Source organism: Ailuropoda melanoleuca, chromosome 2, assembly GCF_002007445.2.
Source record: "Ailuropoda melanoleuca isolate Jingjing chromosome 2, ASM200744v2, whole genome shotgun sequence".
NCBI classification, from domain to species: Eukaryota; Metazoa; Chordata; class Mammalia; order Carnivora; family Ursidae; genus Ailuropoda; species Ailuropoda melanoleuca.
Window position 1 is genome coordinate 86607793 of NC_048219.1, and position 15026 is coordinate 86622818.

Here is a 15026-nt window from a genome sequence, read left to right on the forward strand (position 1 = left end):
CAAGCAGGGGGAGTGGGAGAGGAAGAAGCAGGCTCATAGCAGAGGAGCCTGATGTGGGGCTCGATCCCACAAAGCCAGGATCACGCCCTGAGCTGAAGGCAGACGCTTAACCGCTGTGCCACCGAGGCACCGCTCTAGTGTGTTTTTTTTATTTCAGTATTGAATTCTTCATCTCTGACTGCTTCCTTTTTATGGTTGTGGAAGTTCTCATTGAATTCATCCATTTTTTCTCAAGTCCTGTGAGTATCTTTATGAGCATTACTTTGAATTCTTTATCCAGACATATTGCCTTATCTCCGTTTCATTAGATCTGTTGCTGTGATTTTGTCCTGTTCTTTCATTTAGGACATATTCCTCTATCTGCTCATTCTGTCTAGCTCTCTGTCTATTTCTCTGTATTAGGGGGTCAGCTGTGACTCCTGGTCTTGAAAGTAATGGCCTTGTGTAGAAGAGGTCCTGTGGTTCCCTGTAGTGCAGTGCCCCAGGCACCAGAACCAGGTGCTCCAAGGGTGTCCCCTATGTGGGCAGCATTCACCCTACTGTTGTGGCTGAGTTGCATTTGCCTTAGTTGGGTGCAATGACTTGCGTTGCCTGCTGTGGGCACACTGGGCAAGGTTTGGTCCCTGCACAGCCAACTAAGAGGCTCAGCTGTTGGAAATGTGGGCACACTGATGTGTAGGGTTATCTCTGTCTCTCCAGGGCTGCAGTTACTTTTGGAGTGGTGTGAGTCCTGGCTTAGGCTGCTTGCAGCGTGTGGTGGGGCAGGAGTTGTTTTGAAGGGCCACCTGCTGAGGCAGGCAGGTCCCCAGGTGAAAGTTGGGCCGTATGCTAGCAAGATAGGTAGAGAGTATTAGTGCTAGTTACCACAAGTGTCTGGCTATCTAGGCTGGGGAAGGAGAAGAGAAATGGTGCCCACCAGCACTTTTGTTCTGGAAGTCTCCTGAAGAGAAGACACCCTGACCCTCCAGCGTGTGTTGAGATGAGTAAATGAATATCCTTCTCATATACCCAGGCACTTTTCAAACTGCTGTTTCTGTGCTGTCTCTCCGGCCAAGTTATTTTTTGCAGCTCTTTAAGGGCAGGGACTTAGTTTCTGATTGCCCTCTGGCTCTCCCAGAGTTAAGCCCTGCTAATTTTTAAAGGACCTGGACTTAAGCCCTGCTGATTTTAAAAGCTCCCAAAGTTAATCCCCACTGGTTTTCAAAGCCAGATGTTACTGGGAATTCACCATCCCACTGCCTGGGGTGCCTTGTGTGGGGTCTGAGCCTCTCTGCTTCTCTATGCTCGTGGTGTCCCTCCTGTTTGTGGTTAGTCTCATAGGGGATTTGGTTCCCAGGTGTGCCTCGGCCCCTCCTACCCTTTTCAGTGTGGCCTCCTCTCAACAGTTAAGTGTGGAAGGTCTGTTCTATCAGTTTTTAGGTTGTTTTCAGAGTTGCCCAGAGGTAGCTATTATCTTGGTGTGTTTGTGAGACAAGATGAGCTCAGGCTCCTCCTACTCCACCATCTTCCTGACACCCCTGCTTTATGTATTTTAAAGCTCTATTATTTGGTGCATACATGTTTAGGGTCATTGTGTACTCCTTGTTGAAATGATCCTTTTCTCGTTCTGAAATGACCCTTTTAATCCCTGGCAGTATTTTTTCTATGAAATTTACTCTGATACTAATATAGACCTTCCAGTTTTCTCTTGATTAGTGTTAGCATAATATACCTTTTTCCATTCCTTTACTTTTTACCTATTTGTATCTTTTTTATTTAAAGTGGGTTTTTTGTAAGCAACATATAATTGGGTCTTGCTTTTTTATCCAGTCTTAGAGTCTCTGCCATTTAATTGGCATGTTTAGACCAGGATTCAGCCACCCGCAGCTCATAGGCCAAATCCAGCCACCACCTGCCATTGTAAATAAAGTTTTATTTGAACACAGCCAAGCCCATTCATCTACTATCATCCGTGGCTGCTATCAGTACAGTGTCAGAGTTTGCCAACTCCTGGTTTAGACTGTTTATATTTAATGTAATTATTAATATTGTTGGATTTAAAACATCTGTGTTGTTACATGTTTTTTATTTGTCCCAGCCGTTCTTTTTTCCATTTTTCCTCTTTTTCTGCCTTCTTTTGGATTAATTGGGTATTTTTCATAATTCTGTCTGATTTCTTGTTGGCCTGTTAGCTATAACTCTCTTTTCATTATTTTAGTGATTGCTCTTAGAGTATTCAGAAAATAATCAGAGTGAATGACCCTGGAATTCTTGATTCTGTTACTCAAACTTCATCTGCCAGAATGTTATCTTCCTAACTTCTGTGAAATTAAGGTGTATATGCCATAGCCTTTTTTCCTTTTATTCTTTACAGAAAAGAAAGATAGGGTCGATAAGGACTTCGGTTTGCCAATATGTGAATAGCCAAAATAAATGTCTTATATATGATTTAGATTGAGAATAAAATTGCATTTTTAGGAACGTCCACCTGTAAGATATGTTATATTGATTGATTATTTTGAGTCACTTTTTGAAATAGTGATTATTGAGATGCTCTAATATAAAGGTCCATGTCTTTGCAGGCAACGATTAATATCGTTTTTGACCGAGTTGGGAAAACTGATCCTGTCACAAGAGGCATCGAGATCACTGTGAATTATCTGGGGATCCAATTTGATGTAAGAGTTGTATCAAGATCCTAGTTTAACATGTTTCTGTTTTATCTGTTATAAATTAAAATGGTTAAGATACTAATACCTTCCTTAATTCTGCCTTTGTTCTTTCCTACTCTCCTCTGTTTTTTGACATATTCATCTGGCAGATTTGTAAAGGACATAAAACCATAAGTGATGGCTGTTACTTATTACTGCCTTACATGCTGATTATTTCTATAGTTCCTCCTCTGCTCTTCTGTAGCCAGCTACCCCTTCCCACTTTCTCCCAAACCAAATATTGGATACTTCTCTCTGAGATCTTCAAATCCAAAACTCACCTTTGATTCCTCTAGTGGAAGATTACTAATTAGTGTTCCATGTTAGAAGTGAAATTATGTCTGTGTAAAAAACTACCAATTAATTAATGTGGACTTTGAGCTAAAGATGGTGACTATAACCTGTGCAGTTTTAATCCTCTTTCTACCTGTTTTATAATACCACTGTCGTCAAACACACTCTTGTCCCAATTTAAGTTTAATGTCTTTATTTGTAGAAGAATATATTTTCCAAATGTATGTGTGTATTTATGTATGGACAGTAATTCCAGCTGATAAGCACTTTGCTATGATAGTAAGACCAGAATCATGTTCTGAGTCTCTCAGAGGGCCATTTAGCTGTGCTGTGATTCTAGTGACAGGCTGCATGCTACCCCCAGCTACCCACCTCAGCTAGACATGCTCCCAGTAGCTGGATAAAATGAAAATGAACCAGAGCAAACCCCTGAGCTCTAGTCCTTGACGAACAACTCAAAGCACACGTTTTTTGATAACAGATCAATAGTGTAAATTTTTTCATGTGAAGGAGCATGGTGTCTTTCCTCCAAGTAGTTTATAAATTATACCGTAAAATAGGCTTCACTATTGCTGCATATGTGTTCTCTTTTCCTCTTTTAAAATTTTTACTAGGCTCAATTATTAGAAGTGTTCTTCCTCACCAGAGCTTTCTGAGGCTATTTAGTTGCTGTGGTGTGTGTATTTCATCTATAATCCATCTGTATACTCCACGTTTCAGAATTCTGAATAACATCTTTTAGATGTTAGTAATAGCAGTTCCCCCACAGATACTTTTCAGACCCGAATCAAGCACAGGGTCCCACAGCTGCCTTCCACTATGAAGCAAACCAAGAGGAGAAAAAGGTAACATCATGTAATTCAAGTGAAAGGTCAACTATTTCCTAGACGTCTCATAGCTGAGAATATTTACATACTCTTTTATTATAAAAAGAAAAATTTCTTTAAGTTTTGGGTGATCAGGGGACTATCATTCACAGATGTTAAAAATAATTTAGCTGCTATTTAATTTACTATTTAGTTTGTGCTTTTCACTTAACACATCAAAGCTGCATCATTAGTTCCATCTGTGTTTCTTCAGACTGACTAGTGTTATTTTCATCACCACTGCACTTGCTTGCTTCCGTCCTAAGTTTTGATTAAGTCTGCTTATTAAGATATCTACTGCAGTCTTCCTAGGTGTTGTTGTTGCCCCTTATTCATTTTCCTCCCTCCCTAAAAATTTTTTTTTAAATCAGGTAGGTCCTAGTGAAATTCCCTCTCAGTCACATAAGAGATCAGAATGCATCAGAAGAATAGCCTTCACATGCCTCTCAACAGAGATTTCACACGTACTTTTCCTTCCTTTTATGGTGGCAGGTGAAGTTCTGGTCTCAGCACATTTCCTTCATTCTGGTTGGAATAATCATCGTCACATCTATCAGAGGATTACTGATCACTCTTACCAAGGTATATTGTATCACTGAATCTAAATTATTATTTGCAGCATGTCATGTGGCACCAGGAGATAATTTTACCTAATTAAGACTCTTGCCTTCAGAGAACTTAATAGTCACAAATATTTAAAAGACCTACAATAAAATTTTTTAAAAGTGAAACTGCTAAATAAACTGATGATGGATTTACATCATACACCAATCAGATGAGTACATTTACCAAAGGTCATAAAATGAGATCACGGTCTGTTTTGTACACTGATGTGGCACCAGCATCGAGGAATAGAAACTGGCACATGGTAGGAGCTCCAGAGATACTTGGAATAGATGAACAAGATATGTATTTGAGATTAGAGTAACTTTGAGAGTCCCTTATAAGGAGGACATGTAAGTAGGAGAAGCAGAATGCTTGACTATTTTCTGATAAACATAGGAAGGCTTTCTGGAGGCAAAAGGTAAGTCTTCTCTTGGAGAAGAGGTGTGGGGAACCCAAGATCCGAGAGTTGTTTGAATGAAAGGAGTGAAGAGGTTAGGAGGAGAGAAGAGGAGAAGGGCTCTCCAGGCATCTAGCACAATTTAGGAAAGAGCTCAGGAGCCTAGTAATAATTACAAGGGCTTGGAGTGGCCTGGAGTAATCTGTTTTAATGTTTTATATGAAAGTCATTTGTATCACATAGTTTCTGGAAAGTTTGATAGCGATTGGAATCCTTTCATGTCATAATGTAATTCTTAAAACCACCAACTATCCTTCTGGGCACACCCTAGCTGGGTCCTTTGCTATCAATCTCTTTCTCTTCTTCTCAGTGTTAATCATATCAGTTGTTCTGTACTGGTTTGCTACATGGAAGAGACACTTTTAATTAAATGTTAACTATGCTACTTAATGTTCTTGACACAAGAATCTAGCAGCACTGCATAAGTTCTTCTCCCTTTCTTTCCAGTTCTTTTATGCCATCTCCAGCAGTAAGTCCTCCAATGTCATTGTCCTGCTATTAGCACAGATAATGGTAAGTTTAATGACCTAGTTTTATGCTTACAACTGTAAACTACCAGGAGTGTATATACTTCTGAATATTTTAACAGTTCCCTTTGGTCCCTCACCCCACTCAGAGTGACTCCTGGGTTAACTTACAGGGCATGTACTTTGTCTCCTCCGTGCTACTGATTCGAATGAGCATGCCTCTAGAATACCGAACCATAATCACCGAAGTCCTCGGAGAACTACAGTTCAACTTCTATCACCGTTGGTTTGATGTGATCTTCCTGGTCAGTGCTCTCTCCAGCATACTGTTCCTCTATTTGGCTCACAAACAGGCACCAGAAAAGCATATGGCACCTTGAACTCATGCCCATTACAGACTGCTACAGGCCAGTGGTGTCAGAATTTGGATATAAGAGAAAAAATGGAGGGGACCAGGGCCTAATGTTTTCTTGAACAAAATGCTGAGGTAGCATATTCTGCCTTCAGCGGATGCCTTCCTGCTCTGTGGGTCCTGTGATCAGGAGAAGCATTAGCTAGGACATGACTGTGTGAAGTAAACTCAAGCGAGCACGCAGCCGAGAGAATCCCGTGCGGGTTTGAGGCTGCTGCGGCATGGGGGAAAGGGGATGGCAAAGAGCCAAGAAGCTAGGTGGGGGGAATGCACTGGAACTCTGGGGTAAGGGGAAGTCTCAGGTAGCCGGGCCGAACACCCAGAATTTCTGTTCAAGGCTCACATGGAGGAGGTTATGGCTTTCCCTTAAGATTGACTATCATTAAAATCAGATTGTAACCCTTCGGCCTTAGCTTCATTTTATCAAGGCTAGCGCGGTGTAGAGTGCTTGTGCAATCGAGCTGGCATCCCCCTGCCAACCCCTGCCCCATTACAATAATCAACAGGTTCTCTGTTCTTGTCTGGGGACGGGATGGTGCGCTACTGAAATCGATTCTACTGAGAGCAGGCAGGTATATCATCTTTATTGATTTCCTTTTAAGCTGTAGTATTTGAGAGTGAATTGCTGTACAATCAATTTGGCGATGAGGTCTCATTTTTTCCTTTCCATCGGCCCCTCATGCTGTGGAGTAAAACAATGAATAACTGTTAATTGGAATAAGTCATTTTCCTATCCTAGCCCCTACTTTCTCCATCCATGACAGGAAAATGCTGGAAAGTTTATAGAACATTGAGAAATGCAATTTAAGGAAATCCTAAGATCTTATTCTGAATTTTATTATGTTTTGGGTTTCTAGAGGCAAAATGAAGGTTAAAGCATAAAAGCAAGTTTATCAAAAACAAAAACACCGTTAAGGTTTTATCAGCTAACAGGGAAGATTCAAGTACATTCTACAGGCATTCTTAATGGCATCTATTTTAGCAACCACAACATTCTTACAAAAGCATAATTTTAATAGGCTTATCTGCTCAGATACTTTATAGCAGCTCTCACGTATACACATGTATGAATCATCTTTAGTGCTCAAGGAGCCTATAGAATTACGAGGAAATGTAGTGAAGTTGAAGCTTGAAAGAGATCACATGAAATCTGGGTCCTGCCTTAAGTTGACCATAAATAAGCCATCTATTGCAGTAGTCACCCCCAAGACAAATGACAACAGAAGACAGTCCCACATAATGAACTGGTTTCCAGAGGAGGTCCTCTCTGAGACAGTAAATGGATGGCAGCTCTTTCTTCAGGAAAGGATTCCTACTAAATACCCAGAAACAGCTGTCAGCCAAAGCCATTATTTGTTCTCATCACATCTCTGTATCTTCAGAATTGGAAGAAGAATGTGAGGCTGTACTGTGCGCCTGTGCAAAAGAAAACAAAAGATCTGTAAGTGCGAGAGTGTGAATGTCAGCAGTTGCATGACTTAAGGCAGGGAGCAGAGTCACTTGCTAGAAGCCAGGTAACCTGAATTTCACACTTGGCTTTGTTTCCAGCTTGCTGTTTGACACTAACAAATTTCTTAATATCTGTAGATCTTTTCTATAAAGCTAGCATAGGCCTATAATTGACTTGCAATACGAACATAAAATTTTTTAAAGACAAGTAGAATGCTTTCTTTGCTAAGTAATCAGGAATGCAAGGTTAGTGGCTTTTGTGTGTGCTGTGGTCTAAATGTTTGTATCTCCCCAAAATTCATATATTGAAATACTAATCCGAAAGTCAGGTGATGATATTAGGAGGTAAGATCTTTGGGAGGTGATTAGGTCATGAGGGTGGAGCCCTTGTGATTGGGATTAATGCCTTACAAGAGAGTGCCCCCCCCCCCACGGAGCCCCATGTCCCCTCTACCATGTGAGGACATAGCAGGAAATTGGCCATCTACAGCCTGGAAGAGGGCCTTCCCCAGACACCAAATCTGTCTTTCAAAACTGTGAGAAATAAAGGTGTGTTGTTTATAAGCCACCCAGTCTATGGTCTTTTATTATAGCACCCCAAACTAAGTATGTATTCAGTCACAAATAGTATTTAATTTATATGACCAATCTGTAAAATTCATGTAAATGGAGTAGAATTAAATGTAACGTAAAGAAGAATGATATAAAACTTTTAGAGTCTTGGCTTTGCCATACATTTCCTTTATGAACTTGGACAAAAATATAAAAGGCTTGTCAAGGATTTTAATCCAAATAGAGTAATGCTTATTCCTCCCTATTACTAAAACACAAATACCTGCCAATTATCTTAAAAATAAGTCTCTAACCACCACCATTCGTTTTATGCTTACCATTATTAACCAGGCACCGTTTGAAGCACTCCAATAGTCTTAGTCAATAGGAAACAAACAGAGGGTTGCTGGAGGGGAGGTGGGGGGGGCGGTTGGAGTAACTGGGTGATGCGCATTAAGGAGGCACTTAATGTAATGAGCACTGGGTGTTACATGCAACTGATGAATCACTAAACTCTACCTCTGAAACTAATAATATACTATAAGTTAATTGATTTTAAATTTAAAAAATTAGTAAAATTTTTTAAAAATAGTTAATATAATCCCAATAATCCTACAAATTATCCTTGGTTCGCAGGTGGGGAAAGTGAGGCAGAGAGCAAATAAATCCATTTGCCCAAGGCTGTTAAGTGGCAGAACCAGAATTTGTATGTAGTCTGATTCACGTTCTTCTGGTGGTTCCATTATAATTTTGATAAACTTTTATTTCTTGATTTTTCTCTGGACAGTTACTGTCAACTCCATGATATGAAAAAGCAGCTTGTCCTCCTGCCACTTCCTCTCCACCAAAATAATTTGACTTGCTTGTTACCTTTGTCATTTTCTAGTATTCTAGGACATCTGTGGTAAACACAGATCTGAAGTGTACTTATTAAGGACTTTATCATACCCTGATAGGTTAGAACACTAAAAGAAGTCTGTCACCACTCACTCGTTCTTTCGCCATGTGTGAGTCATGCTGTGGTTCTGCCAGTGTTTCTTCTTTGGAATCAGCAGGGGCAGCCAGCGGATCAGCCATGGAGGAGACAATAGGAATTTTCTTAGCCTGGAAATAATCATAGGCCTTCTTTCCGCAGACTAAGAGTGTGACATTCTTCCCACTGCTCTGGATTCTATCTACCACCTTCTCATAGGGTTCATCCTCCACATTCACTCCATTCACTTCGATGATGATATCCTCATCCTCCAGCCCTGCCACTTCGGCAGGGCTGCCGTTCTGTACCTGTGAAAAGAAGTTGTGAATGATCACTTCGCGACATGGATAAAGGAATGTTAGATTAGCTTCCCTTCAGAGGAGAGAGGAGTTTGAAAATGTATTCTTAACCATGTTGTTTCTCCCTGAGGTACAGAAGAAAGGTGCTCTAATACTTTTCTGCTTCTGAAAGCTGCAACTTCCATACTCAAATGAGTACCACGGGAAGAGGGGTCCAAGACGGCGGCACAAGAAGACTCTGAGCTGAGGGCCGACCGAGCAGACCACATAGAGAACAGCGGGAGAAATGGAGACACAGGAATGATGAACCCCCCCGCCTTGACACTACAAAGTGCAGTGGGGAGAGAGAGCACTGAGGAGTCTGCACGCAGATTCCCCAGACCTGGGGCACAGGGAAAAAACAGCAGTTTAAAGAGCAGCTAGACAATGAAGGGAACCGATTTACTAACCCTAGAGCATCCACCGAATGGTAGGGAAACTCTCCAGGGTCATAGGTACTAGCAAGTACCGCTGTTTACGTTCCCTCTCCAACTTGATAGTGCAAGACAGGCCCAGGGTCCAGGTGCTCTAGCCATCCTGCCGCCTCAGTAAACCCTGGGACTCTAGCCCAACACCAGCTCCAGGTGGGCCCACTGTGGCACACGCCAGGCCACCCTCAGCTGTCTCACCAAAGCAGTCATGGCATGGGCACCCCAAGATCACCCCAGCCCGTGCCTGCTTCAGCCATGCCACCAGAGCTGGCTCCGCCCAAAGCCACTAGGTACATGCAGTCTACACTGGGGACATTTCTACACAAGATCACTCCTTTAAGACAGGGAGAGGTAGCTGTTTTGTCTAATTCATAGAAACAAACGCCAAAAGTGAAACAAAATGAGACAGAGGAATATGCTTCAAATGAAAGAATAAGACAAAACTTAAGAACTGAACAAAATGGAGATAAGCAATCAACCTGAGAGTTCAGAGTAATGGTCATAAAGATGCTCACCAGCCTTGAGGGAAGAGTAAATGAATTCAGTGAGAACTAAAAGAAACAGAAAATCTATTCTTTATCTCTGATTGATTTTTATAATAACTGAAATTTAAAAATACAGTAGAGGGAATCAACAGATGATACAGAACAGATCAGTGATCTGGAAAGACAGGTAAGCACCCAAGCTGAAAAACAAAAAGAAAAAAAATTTTAATTGAGCTTAGGTTAAGGAATCTCTGGGACAACATCAAGCATAGTAACATTCGTGTCATAAGGATCCCAGAAGCAGAAGAGAGAAAGGGACAGAAACCTTATTTGAAGAAATAACAACTGAAAACTTCCCTAACCTGGGGAAGGAGACAGATGTCCAGGAGAATCCCAAGCAAGATGAACCCAAGGAAGAACACCAAGACCCATAATAATTTAAATGTCAAAGATTAAAGATAGAGAATCTGAAAAGCAACAAGAGAAATGCAACTGGCTACATACGAGGGAAATCTAATAAAGGCTATCAGCTGATTTTTCAGTAGAAACTTTGGGATTATACATATAATCCCACTCCGCCTCTGGCCTGCAAAGGGCTGAAAGGAAAAACCCTACATGCAAGAATGTTCTACCAGTAATATTATTTTCAGAATTGAAGGAGAGAGTTTCCCAGACAAAAGTTAAACAAGTCACAACCCCTAAATCAGCCTTACAAGATATGTTGAAGGGCCTCTCCAAGCGGAAAAGAAAAGGCCATAACTAGAAGAAAATTATGAAAGGAAAAAATTTCACCAATAAAAGCAAACATATAGTAAAGGTAGTAGATCAGCCACTTATAAACCTAGTGTGAAGGCTGAAACACAAAAGTAGTAAAGCCAATTATATCTAAAAAAATAATTAATAAGGGGCGCCTGGGTGGCGCAGTCGTTGGGTGTCTGCCTTCGGCTCAGGGCGTGATCCCGGCGTTCCAGGATCGAGTCCCGCATCGGGCTCCTCCGCTGGGAGCCTGCTTCTTCCTCTCCCACTCCCCTGCTGTGTACCCTCTCTCGCTGGCTGTCTCTCTTGTCACATAGATAAAATAGAATCTTTAGGGAAAAAAAATAATACTAATAAATAAGAGATTTACAAAATAAAAGATGTAAAATAAGACATGCACTAAATGTGGAGGGAAAAGAATAAAAATGTAGTGCCTTTAGAATGTATTTGAATTGGGACACCTGGGTGTCTCAGTTGGTTAAGCATCTGACTCTTGATTTCAGCTTAGGTCATGATCTCAGGGTTGTGAGATCCAGCCCCCTGTATCGGGTTCTACTCGGGGCATGGATCCTGCTTAGGGCTCTCTCTCTCCCTCCGCTCCTCCCTCTCCCATTCTCATTTGTGCGTTCTCTCTCTCTCTTTAAAAAAAAAAAAAGTGAATTTTAGTGACCATCAACTTAATATACACTGTATATATTTAGGATGTTATATAGGAACTTCCTGGTAACCATAAACCAAAAACCTGTAACAGATACTAAAAAAATTAGAAAGGAATCCAAGCATAACACTAAAGAAAATCAAGAGTCACAAGGGAAGAGAGCAAAAGAAGAAAGGAATAGAAGAACTACAAAAATAGCCAGAAAACAATTAACAAAATGTCATAGGTACATACCTATCAATAATTACTTTAAATGTAGATGGTCTAAATGCTCCAAAAGACAGAGGGTAACTAAATGGATACAAAAACAAGACCGATTTATATGCTGCCTATAAGAGACTCACTTCAGGCCTAAAGACACAGGCTAAAAGTGACAGGCTAGAAAACATACCATGCAAATGGAAGCCAAGAATAAAGCCAAGGTAGCAATGCTTATATTAGATAAAATAGACTTTAAAACAAAAACAGTAGATAGAGACGAAGGCACTACCTAATGATAAAGGGAATAATCCAACATAACAATCATAAACATCTATGCACCCAACATAGGAGCACCAGAATACATAAAGCAATTATTAACAGATGTAAAGGGAGAAACTGACAGTAATACAATAATCACAGGTGACTTTAACACTCCACTTACATCAATGGATATATCATCCAGACAGAAATTAATAAGGAAATGGTGACTTTGAACAACACTTTAGACCAGATAGACTTCACAAGTATATACAGAACATTCCATCCAAAAATAGCTAAATACAAATAAAAATAGGGGCGCCTGGGTGGCTCAGTCGTTAAGCATCTGCCTTCAGCTCAGGGCGTGATCCCGGAGTTCTGGGATCGAGCCCCATCAGACTCTTCTGCTGGGAGCCTGGCTTCTTCCTCTCCCACTCCCCCTGCTTGTGTTCCCTCTCTCGCTGGCTGTCTCTCTCTCTCTGTCAAATAAGTAAAATAAATCTTTTAAAAAAATTAAATTAAATTAAAAATAAAAATAAATAAAATAGCTAAATACACATTGTTTTCAAGAACACCTTGAACATTCCCCAGGATCTCATGTTAGGCCACAAAACAAGTCTCAATAAATTTAAGACTGAAATCATATCCTGTATCTTTTCCAACCACAACAGTATGAAACTAGAAATCACAAGAAAAAAATCTAAAAAGAACACAAATAACATATTACTAAACAATGAATGGGCCAACCAAGAAGTCAAGGAGGAAATCAAAAAGCACATGGAGACAAATGAAAACACAGCTCAGTCTTTGGGATGCAGTAAAAGCAGTTCTAAGAAGCTTATAGAGATACTGCCCTACCTCAAGAAACAAGAACATTTCAATTTAACCTTATACCTAAAAGAGCTAGAAAAAGAACAAAGTTCAAAGTTAGTCAAAGAAAGGAAATAAAGACCTGAGTGGAAATAGAGACTAAGAAAAAAAAATAGAAAAGACCAATGAAATGGAGAGCTGCTTCTCTGAAATATAAACAAAACTGTATGCCTTTAGGCAGATTCATCAAGAAAAAAAGAGGACTCAAAATGAGAAATGAAAGAAGTTACAACCAACACCATAGAAATAAAAAGGATTATAAGAAACTATTATGAAAAATTAGAAGTCAGTAAATTGGACAACGTTCCGTCTTGCCACTTTTATCCAGCATAACACTGGAAGATCTAGCTGCAAGAATCAGACAAGAAATAAAAGGCACCCAAATTGATAAGGAAAAAGTAAAATTGCTATTATTTGCAGATGACATCCTATACATAGAAAACCCTACAGACTCCGCCAAAAAGCTATTAGAATAAATGAATTCAGTAAAGTTGCAAGATATAAAATTAATACACAGAAATCAGTTGTGTTGCTATACACTAATAAAGTAGCAGAAAAAGAAATTTAAAAACAATTCTATTTACAATTGCACCAAAAAGAATAAAATACCTCAGGATAAATTTAACCAAGAAGGTATAAGGCCTATATGCAAAAAACTTAAAAGACATTGATGAAATAAACTGAAGATGACACAAACAAATGGAAAGACATTCCATGCTCATAGTTTGGAAGAACAAATATTGTTAAAATGTTCATACTACCCAAAGCAATCTATAGGTTCAATGCAATTCCTATCAAAATACCAACAGCATTTTTCACAGAACTAGAACAAATAATACTAATTCATATGGAACCACGAAAGAATGCCAAATGGCAGAGCAATCTTGAGACAGAAGAAGAAAATTTGGTATATCACAATCCCAGATTTCAAGATATACTACAAAGCTCCAGTAGTCAAAACAGTGTAGTACTGGCACAAAAAATAGACACATAGATCAATAGAACAGAGAACCCAGAAATGATCCCACACTTATAAAGTCAATTAATCAACAAAGGAGGCAAGAATATACAGTGGAGAACAGACAGTCCCTTCAATAAATGGTACTATGAAAACTGGACAGGCAGCTGGAAGAGAATGACTGCTTTCTCACACCATACACAAAAATGGTGGAATGTGGAATGAATAAATCATGAAGTAAAAGGTACAGCATAGGGAATATGGTCAATGACATTGTAATAATGTATGGTGACAGATGGTGGCTACACTTGTGAGTGAGCATAGCATAACATATGGACTTGTCAAATCACTATACTGTACACCTGAAACTAATGTAACATGTGTCAAATATACTTCAATAAAAATAAATAAATTGGACAACCTAAAAAGAAATACATAAATTCCTGGAAACAGAATCTTCTGAATCAGGAAAAAATAGAAAATCTGAGCAGATTGGTAACCAAATTGAATCAAGAATCAAAAACTCTCAACAAAGTCTAGGACTAGATGGCTTCACAGGTGAATTCTACCAAACATTTAAAGAAGAGTTAATACATATCCTTCTCAAAGTATTCCAAAAAATAGAAGAGGAAGGAAAGCTTCCAAATTCATTCTACAAGGTGAGCATTCTATAAGGCCAGTTTTTGATACCAAAACCAGACAAACACACACACACACACAAAATTACACATCAATACACCTGATGAACACAGATGCAAAATTCCTCAAAATATTAACTAACCAAATTCTACAACATAGTAAAAGGTTAATTATCATTAACCATAATCAAATGGGATTTATCCCAGGGATGCAAGAATGGTTCAATATCCACAAATCAATATGACACACCACATTAACAAAATGAGACTTAAACATCTCATGACCACCACAATAAATGCAGAAAAAACATTTAACAAAATTCAACATGATAAAAACTCAACAAAGTGAGTTTAGAAGGAACACATCTCAACACAATTAAGACCCTATGATGACAAGCCCTCAGTTAACATCATACTTGATGGTGAGAAGCTGAAAGCTTTTCCTCTAAGATCAGGAGGAAGACAAGGATGTCCACTCTTACCACCTTTATTTGATGTAGTACTGGAATGTTATAGCTGCAAAAATTGGAAAAGGAGGGGCGCCTGGGTGGCTCAGTCAGTTAAGCATCCAACTCTTGGTTTCCACTCAGGTTGTGATCTCGAGATCATGGGATCGAGCCCCACGTTGGGCTCCACACTCAGTGGGGAGTGTGCTTGGGATTCTGTC

General features: G+C 39.7%; 2 protein-coding genes across 14 annotated transcripts in view; one reads left to right on the forward strand and one right to left on the reverse strand.

The window, feature by feature from the left end:
* Positions 1 to 9992, forward strand: part of LOC100482276 (Golgi pH regulator) — a 60713-nt gene extending 50721 nt beyond the window's left edge. For 9 of the 12 annotated variants that reach the window (XM_034642937.1, XM_034642949.1, XM_034642974.1 and 6 more), the window contains 4 exons: positions 2562 to 2657; positions 4343 to 4432; positions 5361 to 5426; positions 5530 to 6196. In XM_034642937.1, the coding sequence (XP_034498828.1) occupies positions 2562 to 2657; positions 4343 to 4432; positions 5361 to 5426; positions 5530 to 5760 (483 nt within the window). In that variant the 3' untranslated portion in view covers positions 5761 to 6196. Of the gene's footprint in view, positions 1 to 2561; positions 2658 to 4342; positions 4433 to 5360; positions 5427 to 5529; positions 6197 to 9201 lie in introns of those variants that run through there. The other 3 variants (XM_011231470.3, XM_002924553.4, XM_034642992.1) reach the window with 2 other exon arrangements.
* PDZK1 (PDZ domain containing 1) overlaps positions 6825 to 15026 on the reverse strand; it is a 49179-nt gene continuing 40977 nt past the window's right edge. For both annotated transcript variants that reach the window (XM_034642905.1, XM_019805213.2), the window contains exons 8-9: positions 8784 to 9074; positions 6825 to 7208 (exon numbers count right to left, since the gene is read on the reverse strand). In XM_034642905.1, the coding sequence (XP_034498796.1) occupies positions 7155 to 7208; positions 8784 to 9074 (345 nt within the window). In that variant the 3' untranslated portion in view covers positions 6825 to 7154. The remainder of the gene's footprint in view (positions 7209 to 8783; positions 9075 to 15026) is intronic.